The sequence below is a fragment of the Pleurodeles waltl genome, chromosome 6 (assembly GCF_031143425.1).
Source record: "Pleurodeles waltl isolate 20211129_DDA chromosome 6, aPleWal1.hap1.20221129, whole genome shotgun sequence".
Taxonomy (NCBI): domain Eukaryota; kingdom Metazoa; phylum Chordata; class Amphibia; order Caudata; family Salamandridae; genus Pleurodeles; species Pleurodeles waltl.
Genome location: NC_090445.1, coordinates 1,085,416,408 through 1,085,433,551, shown reverse-complemented (window position 1 = coordinate 1,085,433,551; position 17,144 = coordinate 1,085,416,408). Strand labels below are relative to the sequence as shown.

The 17,144-nt window shown below is 44.9% G+C and overlaps 1 protein-coding gene across 4 annotated transcripts in view; it reads left to right on the top strand.

The window, feature by feature from the left end:
* CAPZB (capping actin protein of muscle Z-line subunit beta) overlaps positions 1–17,144 on the top strand; it is a 185,091-nt gene that overhangs the window by 139,032 nt on the left and 28,915 nt on the right. For all 4 annotated transcript variants that reach the window (XM_069240156.1, XM_069240155.1, XM_069240158.1 and 1 more), the window contains exons 7-8: positions 15,897–15,962; positions 17,043–17,119. In XM_069240156.1, the coding sequence (XP_069096257.1) occupies positions 15,897–15,962; positions 17,043–17,119 (143 nt within the window). The remainder of the gene's footprint in view (positions 1–15,896; positions 15,963–17,042; positions 17,120–17,144) is intronic.

The window sequence follows — 17,144 nt, the reverse complement described above, 5'->3', positions numbered from 1 at the left end:
CCCTCACACAATGCCGTCTCCGACCCCCTGGTGAGTGTCTGGGGACTGGCCTGGACAAGGAAGGATCTTGCAAACACTTGAGACTTTGCTTTGAAGTTTGCCAAATTCAAAGGCAGAACTCTGTATAAGACAAAGACCCAAAACCCCAGACTTTTAGAATCTTTCTGGAATCAAGAGGAACCTCTGCCCAGGAGAAGAGCTGAAGGAGGTGTACTGTCCCTTTGCTGTGTTGCTTTGCTGGACTGGCCTGCAGTTGCTGCTTCTGCCTGAAAAGTGCAAAGGGTGAACCTTGATGTGTATCCTGCTTGAGAAAGTTCACCAAGGGCTTGGAGTAGAGCTTGCCTCCTGTTGGGAGTCTCAGGGACACCAAAGACTTCAGTTTCCTCGACCTGCAGCACTGGGAACTGTGTGTTTTGTGCTGTTCAAGAGGAGAAACCACTGCAACACTGGCAACGACTCCGCTGGCCTGCACCGTAACCTGCCGACACCACACGGAGTCGCATTGCCCCGCTTCGCACCGCGACCCTGGTCTCACCAATGTGGTCATCGGACGACTTCACTGAGTCACTGCTCGCACCGTGACCTGTGGGCCCCGCACTCCGGCATCGCCTGCTCACACCTCAGTCTGGGTATTCCTGACGACGACGCTCCTGCTGACACCAGTGCCTGCACCGTGGCCTGTGGACACTGCTCGTGAGGTACATGAAACACCGTCAAGCACTGCAGCCCCAGTCCACCGACACCAGCACCATCGATTCCTGTGTCGTCACCAGGCATCCTGCCTGCACCTTAGCCTGTGGACACCGCTCTTGAGGGTCACGAAGCACCGTCCCATCCCGCTGACCTGGGCCTACCAACGACAGCGATTCAGCAACGACGATGCTGCTGCCTGCACCGTGACCTGTGGACACCGCACGTCGCACTACCCAGCTTCACAAGCTGCCCTGGTGTCACCGACGCCGCTGGACGCCATTACCGAGCCACTGCCTGCATGTGACCTGTGGGCACTGCACGTTGCATCATCCCTCTTCGCGCCGCAGCCCCGACGCCATCCACGTCGGCGCACCCGACTTAATCAGCCTGGAGTTTGATCTGAGGCGTGTGTGACCTCCAGGGCCTGACAACTCCTGCACCGGCTCCGGAACAGACACCACGACGTCAGTGACGCCGCTCTCCAGAGCTCACCGTAAGGATCACAATGCCCTGCAAATCCAAGGTACTGTTTGCGGGTCTTCCAGACACAGTAGCTGGCCTGCAACGCCGTGGCCAGCCTGAACTGTTGGTTTTGCTGCCCACGACGCCAGAATAGCCCCAGGTGGAGCTATCGACTTCAAGGAACTGCATTTTTGAGTAAATCTTGCAGAATTCATATTTTTATTACTGTCTGTTGGATTTTTATCGTATTTGGTCTTGTTTTATATAGATAAATATTTCTAAAACTGATGTGGTGTCCTTTTGTAGTGTTTTCCCTTTTAATGTGTTATTTGCAAATGCTTTACACATTGCTTCTGAGATAAGCCTGACTGCTCGTGCCAAGCTACCAAGGGGGTGAGCAGGGGTTATCTGAGCGGGTATCTCCTTTATCCTGACTAGAGTGAGGGTCCCTACTTGGACAGGGTGCAAACCGACTGCAACTAGAGACCCCATTCCTAACCGGGCGGAAGAAGTTTCCAGGTGGTTGCCACGAAGGAATGGAACTCCCTAGTTCTGTAAATCAAGGAGTTGCCTAAACCTGGCTTTTCAATCTTTAATGCTGTCCCAGTCTTTCGGCCCAGAAGGATCAGCGCCAAAACACCCCCTGGGTATTTGAATGCTTTATAAGTTTATCTAACATTAACATTTAGGGAAATCTGACACTGGTAAGGGAGGAAGTGGGAACATGCATTAAGAGGTTAGATGACCGGAATAAGCAAACAATGTGAATTTCTAAATGTTCAATTTAGAATAGTTTTTAGGTTGTGAAAACAGATTGCGTCACATTTTGCCAGTCTCAAGAAATTAATAGCTTATATTGTGTGTTTACTAGTAGATTTTTTTTTATCCACAAATCTGTCAGTTGCAGGTTGCATAGGCTTGTTGATTGGTTTATCATTTGGATGGAAAAACAAGGGGGTGGATTTAATGCTTGAATTAATATCAGCCACTTGCGATCACTCTGGGCCGCATCCCAATCCATCTTCTTTTTCTTCCCAACCATGCCTCCTCCGTTTGAACCCAGCCATTTGAAAGTCAGTCTTGACCCTGCTCCTCATAGGAACAATCCAGCCCAAACTGCCCAGCCAGGTCCTCCTAAACCGAAACACAAGCAATCTAAGACCAGTGAGCCCGGGACCTACTTCTGGGCATACCCAGTGCAATTAAGGCAGCAAATGCAAAAACAACACAGTGACGAATGAAATGCTTTAATTAATCTCAGCCACTGGTGATAGCTAGGACAAACCATTGTTCTTTTGCACGCCATGCCACCTCAGTTTGAACCCAGTCATTTGCAAATCAGTTTTGACCCTTCTGGACTCGTGGGAACCGTCCATCTCGAACTGCTTGGCCAGATCCTCCGTGAACTGGAACACAAGCAACTTGACTGGTTTTGCCCCAACTAGGGCTCTTCAGCCAGGTGTAGCTTTATCATTCACATGGTTCATGGGTTTATAGCAATGAGCGAATGTCCTAAAGCCGCCTTCTTGGTTTTCCATTTTTTTTTATTTATGGAAATATTTTTCGCCCTTCCACATGCATTTTTGTACCACTCCTAATTCCTAACCCACCTTCTTTCTTCTTTGCTAGCCTGTGGCAGTTTAGTGTTGCCCCCTCCATCCTGCCCAATCCAACAATCCCAGTCCAGCATAGTTTGCGCCAGAATTATTTTTTTGCCACTCCACAGTGTAATTAGTACTGTTAATACACTGAATACAAAACAACGATCATTGTATTATCTTAATATTTTTAAATGGTTTATTTGAACCATTATTGGAGGAGTGCATCCGGTCAACGCAGAGAAACAATGAACCACATGTACAAGGTAGCTTGTGCTCTAACTTCCAAGTATCCCACCTGCTCCAACTACTAATAGCCTCACAGGCACTTGCGGCCACAAAATGTAGATCATGGTCTTGTCCGATTGTGTGGAACTTCTATGACTTCCAGTATGGTGAGCTATTGGAATATTCTGATCCTTTTTAATAGGAGTCAGTGAAATAAAAGTTTTATCAGCTCTAGGGATATAACTAGTATGCTCTAGACATCTTCTGGACTCTTGCTTCCATTTTGTTTTTTAAAACGTTCAACAAGGTTGTGCAGCGAGATGTCCACCCTTTGGCTTCAGTGTGTTCACTTTAAAAGCTTATGTTCGTTACTGTGTGCTTATGGCTATGTCTCTTGAAGTATACACAATGAAGGCAATACAACATTTGTACAACTCATTTTCCCTTGTTCTCCTCCCGTGGGCTGCGTCTTGCGAAATATGTATTATATTTTGGACTGAAGGGTCAAAGGTTGGTGGGTAATCCCAGATTCCAAACAATTAGACCACCTTGGTTTGATGTTCCAAGTCCCTTGCAGCCCCACCCTCTGTGTAGAAGCTGGGCATTTAGGGTTTTTGGGATGGGTGACATTGAAAGTAAGCTAGTGTCACTATCATTTTCTGGACACAGTCAGCACATCATCATGACCAACTCCCTTCAAAGGAAATAGAGAGCTGAACTTAAGTCGAATCGGTCTAACATTGCTCCCCGGTAGCCTGTCTGATTAAAATTCAAAGTTGCCTGTTTTATATAACTATAAATACTGGCAATTAGACTTCTTTTAAATGCTGCAAGCTCTTGCAGCAAGAGAAACTGAGGAACATCTTCCACCCTCTTAATGGCTTGATCACCCAGAGACAGAGTTACCCCACAAACTGGAGAATGTTCTGTTGCTCATTCTGAACTCCCATGTTTACTGTACACTTGTTGAGTATTGCTCCTAAGCCACAGCATGACTCCTGTAGAGCTCTAGGATGTACTGAAATCTTTAAACAAAAAAAACAAGCAAAGTGGAACCGGGATCCGGTACACTGTTATTAATCAGGAATGTTGACCACAGAGCATGCAAAGCAGGTGGATCGAAAATCTGTACTCTACTGCTGCTTTGTGGTCTAATAGCTGCATTAAACTGGGTCAATGATATGGTGCCGTGGTTGAAATTGTTGTACGAAGCTCTTAGAAATTTTTATTTTTATTTTTATTGATCGTTCTTAAGAACGGTTTCCCTTAAACTATTTCTCATTTTTCATGCTGTCAAACATAGCCTATTGTGTTGCCTGTGACCTTTTCTTGCACTTCCTAGGTTAGCAACTCGGATTGGTGCTTTTGGCACAGCTGAGAAGATGTTAGTTAGCACATTCATGCCCACCCCCTAGCCTTAAGTCAACAGCAAACTTGTACATCATTATCATACTTGTCTCCTGAAATACATCACTTTTGGGAGAGTGAGCAGATTTAGCTACTAATGAACAGGATTGCCTACTTCCAAGACACACTCGTATCAGGCTTCAAATTCAAACTGTCAAGACAGAATGCTAAAATGTTAACCAGCTAATGCGTAAAGCTGATCAGCTTTTACATACTTCTTTCTGAAAAGACTGCTGTCGAAATGATGTGGCTATCAGTTAGAGCAGCTGCTGGCTCTGCCGCACTCTAAAAAAAAAACTTCGATTTACAGAGAGAGCAATACAGGAATGTTTGACATATCTCGACTAGATATTTGACGGTATATACTTGAATGATTTCTGCCAGACCTGTGACAGCGACTTATAGAAGCCTCGGAAGCTAGCTTTTGTATATTTAGATCTGTAACAAAATTGGGATTTATGAAACTTTGTGGAATGTATTCTGTATTCTTAAAAGATAAAACGCTTGTGTCCATCATTCTCTTTTTTTTTTTTTGTGTTTTTGTTTTTATTTTTATTATTTATTTATTTTTAGCTTCTTTTTATCTGAGGACCAATAGCATTGGCAATATACGATGCAAGCATGTTTTGGTGCATCAACAGGATTTAGTATATCACATTGTAGCATAACATCAGCGGGTGTCCCAAAATTCACAATTGGGGGTGTTATTCATAATTGTTTTCTATGTAAGTGAAATAGCTTTTTCCATCCCTGGGTCGAATAGTAATCTGTCTTCTAGGGGAGAAGATTCTTCCGCCCAGGCCAAGGCACCTTTAGGGCGTGCACTACTTGTAGGTAGCGATGTTTGGACTTTGCCAGTTGGAACTCCGCATGTACTTCCTCAAAGGGTTGGGGGCTCCTGTCCTCTTCAAATATCCTTCAATATCTAGGAGCGCCTACTTGGAGAAGCACTCCAGCCTGCCCACTTAAGACAGCTTATCACTGTCCGATGGGGGATTACTCCGTTGCTTTCCCTGCCCACCCCAGAAATCTTGGGGGTGCCAAGCGATACTGCTGACTGTCCCCGTATGCATTTGTAAATCTTGTCTCTGCCCTTTTGTATATAGGAGCCTAGGATAGTCTCTGGGTCCCATTCCCTCCCTATCCACCGTAAGAGCTGGTTCCTGATGGTCTGCATATACCCATTCATTTTTGACAACTAATTGTGAAGCCCAGTAATAATTAGGGACAACTGGAATTGCCAGACCAACATCATACACTCCCCTTTGGAGCTTCTGCAGTGCAACCTGCACACCAGCCCCCTTCCCCACCTCCCCACATTCCATAGGACAGTGGTTCCCAAACTTTTTCGATCCCTCGCTCCTTTGACCTATTGGCCGTGTTGGCCACGGCTCCCCATTATGTTACTTTTTTTTGGCGGGTGGGGGAACGTAATCCCAGCCTGTACCTGTACCTACACTATTTACAGTTTGACTTCTTAATTCTCTCGTTCAGGTTCCTGAAAACCATTTATTTTAAACTATTTCTTTTCTTTTGTCATAGGGATATTATTAATGGTACTCTGGCGCCCTCCGCTGGTCACAATAATTAATGCAGGGGGTTTTGTTTCCAAAACCACGGTGAAAAGCTACCGATTAAAAGCACCTCCGAGTGGTTTCCAGACTGTGTGCGGTGCCCCTGGCTAATTTTGACGGCGCACCAAGGAGCCGCGGCGCACAGTTTGGGAACCACTGCCATAGGAGATGGTGCATCATCTGGTCTACTCTGTAGAAAAAGGTCCGCAGCACCGGTGTCGGTTGCACTTTAGTTGGGTCCTCTTGCAAGAAGACAATGTCCAAGGATTGTAGTTTCACATATTGTAATACCATGGTTCACTTAATTTTGCCTCCCAACCCATTAATGTTCCAGGTCATTATTTTTAGTGTGGTTCTTACCTCCACTGGGTGGCAGTCAGTGTTTACTACGTGTCTTCTTTACCCCATCCGTTTCCTGCACCGTTATTTCTCTGAGGTAGGGTTTTTCCCTTGCCAAAGTGGCTGGTTATCAATTTATAGGGCTTTCCCCCACTGATGTCTGAGTCCCAAATTGTGGCGCTCATCAGTCTTCAGAACAATACTATTAAATGCAATGGATCAGTGCACCCTATTGAATCCCTAGGGAGAATGCCACACAAAGGAAGTGTTATTCACCCCTGCGCAGTCAGTCCTACATTCCACAGAGCAATATATGCCACTCGGCAGGATCTCCCAAGCTCCCACTGCCTAGTTTATTAGAGTGACCCCCCACGTACAGTTTAGTCACTGCTCTGCCGCTTACTGAGCGGAGAGCCCAGCCTGACGGTAAACTCCAACACAGTTGCATTCCCCACTCACCCGGCCTCTCTTGTGTACTGGTGCGTGGTCTGGTTCTGAATGCTTCCCCCTGTCGGCCACCAACTGTCATCGCATTGCGATTTCAGTAGACCTCGTGGGGCAGGCAATTAGTCCAGAAGTGCAGATCTCTGGAGATGAGACCTGGCGGCCCCAGTTCTGTCTCAGGGGAGCCGCTGGCCTTGCTGGCGCCCTTTGCTCCTAGGGACAGTGCTCCGATAGGGAGGGCCCGCTCCTCGTCCTGGGCCCCCAGTCTGCCCCTTCTTCACTTTGTCGTTAGTCCCCAAGTCCGACTAGGGCCCTTCGGTCCTGGTCTCCCATCCTCTGACGTACACACCAAGGAGCTATGTGGCTACATTCGGTCGTGCAGGGTCATGTGAGACTTAGGGGCCCTCAATCGCATCCCTGCCTCCTTCGCATTTGGGATCGGGGGTTGGGGAGAATGTCAATCAATCCTCCCTGCTGTGGGCGGATTAGCGATTGGATGTGGGATGATTGTAAATTCGGTGTCTGAGCTGACCTGGGTTGTGGCCATCTTCCTCTGCATGAAGCCATGCCCCCCTGTGTCCATCATTCTGGGCCATTGGAGCAATATGTAAACACGACTTGCTCCATGCTTCTTTACCCCTTTGCATGTGTCGGATGGCCGGGAGCTGTGCGACGCTGCAGGGCTCATGAAGAGCTTCCCCAGCAACCAAGGCTAAAAATATCCCCACCCTGTAATGAAGATCGGCATGCCATGTGCGCCAATGTCATTACAGGGGGAAATGATGAGCTGATCGGCTCATCTTTTTTTTTTCTTTGGTGCTCAGGGGCACATCTTAGCCCTCTGATCACCGATTTCAATGGGAGAGCTTTTATTGGAAAGGGGAGAATCTCACCTTTCCGAAGGTACCTCCCCCTAGTGGATCCCTGCCTCAAGAGTGCAATCCCCAACCAGGATCCACGCCACCAGGGAAGGTGGAGCGGCCCTTTGGGTAAGGTCCTTTGCTCCCCCTTTACTTCCATTTTTTTAATTTTTTGGGGGGTGGGGGCAGGTAGGTAGCCCAGTAGATGCCAGGTAATATTTTAATAGACAAAAAGAAGGGTTAGGGCGGCCATGGGCATGGCTATTCCCCCCATAAATGGGGACACTGAGCAGACCCCCCCTCCCCCGAGGATGAGTTACTAGGAAATTAAAAAAAAAAGAGGGGGTGAGGTCTAGCCACCACCATGGGCATGGTTATGCCCCCAACCCAACTGAATGGGGCAGCAGTCTTTCTGATTTCCTCCCTCCCTCCAACTAAAGCCTCTAATCCCAGTGGCAAGCAAACGCCATTTGACTCTTTTGGGTGTTGGTTTTGCATATGGGCTGGGAGAGCTTGGCAAACTCCTAATATTGTCCCACTTGGAATGGTGAGCAGCTGTACTTTTTAGACTTCTTACGCTGCCACCTGCAAAAACCTACCAAACTCAGACACGTCTGAAAACTAAACATCTGGGGGAGTCCAGGGTGGTGTGCTTCACATGCACCCCACACCATTTTCATACCCCCAATGCAATGCAAACCCCCATCTTTGCCCGAAATCATGCATTTTCCCTACATCTGTGATGTAAACTTCTGGACTCCACAAAATTCCTACCACCCCGCATTGCCCTATCTGTACTGATGGAAACTCTGCCCCACCTATGTGGGTGCCCAAAGCTGATTCAACCTAAAAACGCATTTAAAAAAAAAAGAAAACTCCCCTTTTGGACCCGCTTTGGTTCCCCTGAATTTCTAGAAGTTTTTGGCCCTTCCCTGCAGCAGGCACTTGGCCCACCTACACAAATGAGGTATCATTTTTATCTGGAGTCTGAGGGAACAGCTGGGTGGTAGGAAATTTGGGTGGTAGGAAATTTGTGGCTTCCCTCAGATACCAGAACTTTCCATCCCAGAAACGTGAGATAAATGTTTTTTTAGACGAATTGGGATTTGCAAGGGATTCTGGGTAACAGAGCCTGGTGAGAGCCACACAAGTCACTCCATCCTGGATTCCCCTAGTTTGAAAAAATGTAAGTTTGTTGCAAAAAAAGGTTCAGTTTTGGGGGAAAAAATTTGATGTATCCCTGTTGGGTTTTTGGCTGTTTCTTGTTGTGGCCACTAGGCCTACCCACACAAGGGAAGTACGATTTTTATCTGGAGACTTAGGGGAACACAGAATAGTAGAACAAGTGTTATTACCAATTGTCTTTCTCTACATTTGTGCCTTTCAAATGTAAGACAGTGTGTAAGAAAGTCATTTTGAGAAATTCCCTCAAATTCACATGCTAGTATGGGTATCCCCAAATTAAGAAATGTGTAGATAACCTCTGCTTCTAAACTCCATATCTTGTGCCCATTTCAGAAATACACAGGTTTCCTTGATACCTATTTTTCACTCTTAATATTTACCAAAAGAATTACTATATACCCAGAAGAACCATTGCAAGGTTCAGCTCAGGTATTGGCTCTGCGTACATGGGGTTCTCTTTGAACATACAAGCCCTATATATCCCCGCAACCAGAAGGGTCCAGCAGACGTAACAGCATATTCCTTTCGAAAATCTACCATAGGTAGAAAATGTTACAGATGAAAACTTAGACAAAAATGGCTGTTTTATTCAACTCATTTTCAATATTTTTTATTTTAACTTTTACTTTCTTTAGAAAACCTTGAAGGATGACCCCTTGCTGAATTGGAAATTTTGTCTACTCTTCAGAAATGTTTAGCTTTCTGAGATCCACCATTGGGTTCACACCCATTTCTACCACTAACTGGAAGGAGGTTGAAAGCACAAAAGAATAGGAAAAATGGTCTATGTCCCTGTAAAATGCCAAAACTGTGTTGAAAAATGAGGTTTTCGGAGTCCAATCTGTCAGTTCCTGAAAGCTCAGAAGATGGTGAATTTAGCACTGGAAACCATTCATTTATGCCATTTTCAGGGGGAAAAAACGGAATCTTTCATCTGCAGCACATTTTGCCCCCAAACCCCCAATTTTTTTTTCTTTTTTCTTTTTTTGTAAATCTGTTTATTAAACATTATACATAAACATTCTTGCAATACACGATTCAGGATTTTACAGTCTGACTGCATATATTTGTAATCCAGTACGGTGCAGTTGCGTTGTTTTGCATAAAAAATACAACCTAGAAACTGTGTAACAGATAACTGGGGACATATCTGGGTGCCAATATGCATGTTTTAATTACAAGAGTGAGGATGGGCCGTACCTGTCGAGGAGGATGGGGAAAGAGGGGGGAGATATATCAGTTGTGAGTGTGAATAAGCTGCGTAACTGTTGACTGAGTTGGAGGGGACAACGTGCCGACTCGCGTCCAAAGCGCAGTGAGCGAGACCCAAAACCCAAATTAGCTGTATTTTGGCTCATTTCTCAGTTCCCTCCAGGGAAATCCACAAACCCTGGGTACCTTCGGAATTTCCAGGATGTTGGGGAAAAAAGGATGCAAATTTGTTTGTGGACTAAAGGTAATTTGGGGGGGGGACCCTAAGGGCGAACTACCCCATGTAGCCAAAAAAAAGGTTTGGCACTTGTGGTTGGAGGGGGGGCGAAAGGCCTTGCAGTGAAAGGGTTAAACAGCTCTGTGCTGAATCTTAATTACGACGAGGAACAGGCCCAATGATGAAGCATGAAAACCATTGGGTGTTTGAGGGTTCTTGCTTCTACTTTATAGAAGTGCCTAGCTGACCGGTGGTTATCCCCTTGGAACAGAGTACCTAATTATTTTGTATTTGGCTTTTCGGAGGTTGTGCACTGGACCAATCTAAAAATCTCCCAGTCCCTCTACTGTATTCTGAATCTTAATTACATACAACTCTGTTTAGACCCTTATTTGTGCACCTGAAACATGTCAATAAGACAGAGAGACATAAACTGACAACTCTACATAATAGCAGCAGTATTCGGTGGCTGGACTTCTGAAAAAATGTCACCCTATAGACTTTGCCTGTTTATTGGTCTTTTGTTCACACAGCACAACAATTGTGTGAAACCAAACAGCAATGCACACCATGTTAGGAGGCAAAGCAAGCAATTTACCCTCACCAAGTTACATGCTGAAGCATCATTTCACTAGAAGAAGGCTCCACAACATGAATCTTCACTTGAAAAACCCAAACCAGTGAGTAAACGGAACCACGCCAGCAACAAGATCAAATGGTAGACCAAAGCTAATAGACAAACCGATGAAGGACACTAAGTTGGCAAGTATAGGTTTTTGGAAATAAGATCAAAACTGTTGGGGCCTGGCAAGTTAATGTTGATAGAGAACAGAGCACACATGACCACCAAACGATATGAGACTCCAGTTTGATGCAAACCTGAAAACTATTTAGAAAGTCTGTTCTGGACCTAGAAAAGCACCCTAGAAGCCTACTACTTGTAGATTGAGCGCTATTAAAATGCCATATTTCAGCTATAAAAGTTGATGGATGTTGAGAGGAGTCTGTTGCTGGATCGTATTTACTCACTGCAGCTTTAGCATTTAATAGCAGAATATGGGTAAACAACAATAGAAGACACCTTCTAAAATACATATAAATACAAAAGCTGTTCCATATGTACATTTCATTCCATAGATATTGCGACCTTATTTACTTTCCTGATTACTCGGAAAGTTGAAATAGACCCCAGCTGGCAGGTGTTGCCTCGGCTCCAAAATAACTTGTGTGCCTCCATGAATATGTTGTCACCGAGCCTGTATGACACCACAACAGTGCTCTGAGGTCAGTTGACTCTTCAGTGCTTGCCAAAAATGTTCCAAATTGTTTTCTGTTTTCATATCATACAGATAAGGCCACAGTCTGGCCACCAAAGGTGCTGTACCAGCCGTTTAAAAAAATCTTCAGATTCACATTTTCTCTCTCTGGGCAGGTTGAACTCTGCACACCCTTTAAGACGCGTATTTGATTGTACCTTCTTGACTTTATGTTGAGGTCTTTAACTCTTTTTTCACAACGTATAGGATGATCTTCTTTTGAGACTCCTGTGATTCTTGCTCAAACCTTGAGAACTTTGTTGCCCCAAAGTTAGAGGCAGTGGAATAGCTTTGTTCTTACTCATACTCTCGAAGGTCCCAAGTATCGGTAATGGAACCTACATTCCCTCTGCTATTCTGCTGCAGTTTTTTCCAATGACCATGCAGTAATCCCTACTGAGGACTTTAAATCCTTCAAGAAGGTATTGCATAAGGTGGCAACACTTTGCCTAGAATTTTGTTTACTCTTCGTTCTTTGTCAGAATCCTAGTTGCTCTTTAGTGAGACATTGTTGTATATAGTCATGTCAGTTTGTGAATAGGCCCACATCTGCACAAGACCTCCACTGTGAGATGGCTCGTCATCACCTAGTCTCACGTTTCCGTCCTCTGTACAAGGTACGGAGGGCCTAGAGTTTCTGCTTCCTGATTTTTCGGCACTGCTCCCCTCTTGCCATCCTGCCTAACTGACTATTTTTGTAGGCCGAATAGATGGGAAATTGTCATGGGGTGTCTGGCACTTTCCTCATGTAATGCAAAGTGCCTGCAGGAATGTTATTCACATACCTTTTGGGAGATTTAAAAGCTGTGGGTTCCTCTATACCAGATCACTTAAGAGGCCACTTTATTGAAGTTGTTCATGGAGGCTTTGAGGTTCCTAGACGGCTTCTTTGGTCTCCGTGGCCATATCTGTGGACTCCTCCTAGGCCTTTGTAGACATGCATAGGTTTGGGCCTGGAAATGCCCAGGCGAATGGGCTGGATGCAGCCTTAGATGACTCTTCCAAAGGATGTGCTGACGCCCGATCTGTGGGTCTACCACTTTTTGTCCATATGCCCTGTGGACGACATGGGGGTGTAAATGTTTTACAAGGCTGTGAACTACAAGCATCACTAATATTCCCATTTTTGAGGACCAGTTGTTTCTGCCTTCCTGTGATCACTGGGGAGTGTAGTGCCTTTTGGGGGGTGGGGAGGGTACCCTGTCCAAAAGCAAAAATTTTCATTATAGCCTCCTGCACTTCCCTCTCCCAGTTTCCCTGTTGAACCCTGTAACTGTCTCCCTGGAAAGAGGGTCTGAATGTGTGATTGTGTTCTTGGAAAGACTGCTGTCTTTCTTGCTGTGTGGTCATCTTGTTGTACTGTATCTCATTTGACCACAGTTCCCAGGCTAACTGATGTGTCTGAGTTTCATTCCTCTGCAAGGGAGCCCTTCTTTCTAGAAAGATCTCATTGGCCCCTGATGGGGTTTTACCCTACAGTTGAATGTACTTGGTTTTGTCATCACCTGTTTTGTGACCATTCGTTCTTTCCAGGTAGGTGACTTTGCCTAGGTGACTGTGTGACTTGTGTGCGTTCTGCGTTTCAAAGTAAACACCTTTCCTCTGTCTAGTGGTGTTAGTTATTGAATACCTATGTCTGTGGTTTTGATCCCAAGGGTGCACTGCAGTACTGCATCGCTCATCCGGTATAGCAGTCATTTGTTCTAGCTGATCTGACCTACTCTGCTCAAGTGCCTTGCTTCTTCTTTGGGAGGGAGCAACTACTTTTTTTCAGTTTATAAATGTCTGCCTTGTTATAGGGGTACTGCTGCTTGGTAACTTACCACCTTCGTAGGGAGCAACAGGATTTATATCTGTGACTTGGATTGTGGCCCCTCAATCTGCTTGAGCTAGAGAGTGGCAGAGATGGATAGGTAGCTTTGCAAACCTATATAGAATGTGGATTTTGGGATGCTTTCCTTCCTATCTTGGTGTAGTGTACCTGCTAGTTGGAGATCAAGTGTTTATTCACGCCTTCTCTCTTTCGCATGTAGCCCACCAGGTTATCTCCTGTTGTTAATAGCTTAAGGTATGCTCAGAATGTCAACATTTCCATCTATGCAGTGCTAGTCCTGTTCGTATATAGATTAAGTGCAGTGTATGAGATGAGTGTACACCATTGTGGTGCATAAAAGCTCCTCCTGGAGAGCACTTTGTTTGCTTCAGCATGGATACTTCTGCCACCCAGGGTATACCTTTGTGATAGGGCAGATCCCGCCCGTTGGTTCTATTGTTTGATTCTATGGCCAGATAATTGTGGTGATGGCGCAGGATGTGGATGTTTTTAGCGGGGTAATGGCTTTCTTGGGCTGCCTCTGTGAACAGGTGTTTATTTTTAGTTAGTCTCATCTGTTGCTCTCCCAGATGTGACTGTCTTGTTGAAGATATCTGTTTACACCCTCTTTTGGCCTCCTCTACCATTACTGTTGCTGGGGCTTCCTCTATCCAATTTAGTTTTTTTTTTTTTTTTTTTTTTTTTTTTTTTACCCTGGGCCTCGGTGGAGCCTGTTTGTCCCAGTTCATGAGTTGTTTGGTATTGGACCTTACTGAGTGGCATTTGTGTTCTTTATGTCTGGGCAGCTATTGGTTGCCAAGGCAGCATACTGCAGCTGTGTTAACAGGTTCCTACTCTTTAAGTGTTTTACCTTTCTCTACTGGAGCAAGATGTTGTATAGTGGGAGGTAAATGTCAGCTTGTCATTCCCCGTTGTTAAGCAAAATCTGACTTGCTGTTTGAAGTGTACATTAAGTCTTTGTGTTGAAAGTCCCTCTCTCCCCTTTCTTCCGTATGTATTAGTAAAACATCAAATAAACTGGTTGATCCAAATTAGAATTTAGAATAAGGAACATTCTATCAGCAAGTGTATGAACTGGCTTACTGTGCAGGGATTTCTTTTTGTTTTTTTGTTTTGCTGGTCACAGTTTGCAGCTTGGAATAGGGATAATCACTTTTGCACGTCTCTTGGTTCTTCTGTCTCTCCACAGACTCTCCTCTTGATGTAGTGCTTTTGTATGGATTGAAGAGGTAGGGCATCTGCAGGTAGAAGTGTATATCACAAGAATGAGTTATCATCTGGAAGTGTTTCTGGTGAAGATTCTCACCAAGCAATCCACAGCCTCATTGTGAGGAATATTGTCTGACGGGGGCGGCCCCTCTGTTATAGCGGAGGAGCAACATCCCCCCGCCACCCCGCTCATTGTCAGGATGTTGCAAAATGCTAAAATTATTTTATTGGTCACTGTCTCTCTGACAACCAATGAATCTAGGTATCGGCGGGCCGGGCCAAGAGGAGGAGTGGTGGGCACTGTGAAGTTTGCATGTCTGTTGGTTTGGTCAGCCGTCTTAGGCAGGCCAAACCGATATGAGCACTTACATTTTTCCAACCCAGCTGTATTGCACAGCCAAGTGGAGAAATGGTACAGGCTCCCTGTGCCTGAGCGGGCGGCCGATCAGCTCACTCAGGCCAATCCTAGCTCTGCTCTCATGCTTGTTATAGCATGAGGGCAGCATCTGGATTAGGAGCATGTGAGTTTGTGGTGACTGCCGGGAAGAGAGGGAGCTGGCGGCAGCGGAACTGGGAGCAGCAGCAGGCAAGGTTTTATTTTTATTTTTATCTCCCCGCCAGACCACTTTTGATTGGCGGTAGCCACCACTGGTGTCTCTTGACGTCCCCAGTTAACTGCTATGATTTCTGTCAGTCTCATCAGCACCTTTAAGGGAGTTGAAAAAAGGATGGGAACAGACATCAAAACATCGTGGTGGCACCTTTCTAGGGTCAATGTAATCACATCTGGGGTGATACTGGAGTTGTGTTGGAGCCGAGGCATCACTTGTCAGAAAAGGAGAACAATTTAAACTTTTCTGTGTTCAGTTTGGTACTTAGAGATTCAAGAGATAAGGAATTTACAGGTAGCATATCCACCGGAAACTCAAAAGGTAAGTAAATTATTCTTTATGTACAGAGATATTTTGACAGACATATGAGCCTCTTTTTTGCATTCTGTTTTCACATGCTACTCTCCATCCACCTACATGAAATGACTCTGTATTCTCAGTTCAATGAAAGCATCATTGTTTTTGGTGTAACTCACTTATAGTTATTGGTAATATTCACTTACTTGACGTCTGCTAAGGAACTTGCCAAATTTCTTCCATGGACTCCAGGTATGTCTTTGCTGAAATCTGATCCTGGACAACTTCTTAACTGTGGGACTCTGTGAACTCAGAATCAGTTTGTGGTTATTCCATCAGCGTATATTCTAATGTAATTAAATCCTGGATCAAAGCTGGGCATTTCTTATTTTGGCATTTCTGATCCTCAGATGGAGAAAGACGAAACTGTGAGCGATTCCTCCCCACACATCGCCAACATTGGACGACTCGTGGAGGTGAGTAATGATGCTTGGTTTTACTACGTGGAAGGTGGACTCCTTTTCATTAGGCAAAGAAGAGTGTAAGGAAAGCATGCATATCCTGGTAGTATTAGGGAGGTAGGTACCGAGTTGGAGCCCTAATTTTCCCATGGTAGCAGATGCTCTGGTTCATAGTCTGCATATGGTGTGGATCTTCATTTCTTCATGGCAATATATAGCACTCTCAAGGTTTCAAAATTAAAACAAGTGTATGAATTTGGGTGGTGTTCTGTTAAGTACTTTACTTGGTTCTAGTGGATGGAAAGACCTAAATCTTTGCTGGTGTTCCACACCCTGAAGATATCTCTGCCATAATAGTCTCTATTTGATTATTTGTGCAGGTTTGAAATCTGGCTTGGATTATTTTTGATTGTGTTTCTTTTCTTTTACCATGGACCATAGTCATTGTGGTTACTATGACATTCAGTCAAGCCTCTTACCTCAAACTTTACCGTAGAGATAAACTGAGATGGTGGTGGTGGTTAATAGAGGAACGTGTTGTAGGACACTGGTAATTTGGCATGTAGTCTTTTGTGGAATGGGAGGGGTGGATGAGTACCCTGTAATAGCACTGCTGCTTAATTTACACTGACTGAAAGCTTGTGCTGACCTCTAGCGAATAAACACACCAACAGTGTGGTTTTTACACCATGAAACAAACAGCAATACTAAATTAGATGGGTTTATGTGCAAATCAACCTACATTGCTAGCATGATGTTAGACTGCATCTTGGATTTCAGCCAGTCTTCAGTGTCACCGCTATGGGCGTTAGGTCATAGGGGTGATTGAATGAGTGTTTGTGTGCTTGTACAGTAATTGATTAGATGAAGGAGGTTAACTAGTACCTTCAATGTCTGCACTTTTCTGCTTGCACTGTACTAAAATAGATGGAGATAGTCACCTACTCTTCCACGAGTGCACTGCATATATTGTGGGAGGAGGTGTCAACTAATTTCTTTAGTGTTGTGATATTCACAGTTTGTACTCTAACAGGGTAGTCTGGGAGGTTAGCAGCACTGGAGTCTTAGAGTTGTCTTTTGCTTCTTGTGTTTCAGGATATGGAGAATAAGATCAGGAGCACACTCAATGAGATCTACTTTGGGAAAACCAAGGACATAGTGAATGGACTTAGGTAAGCCTCCTTTTTTGACCACATT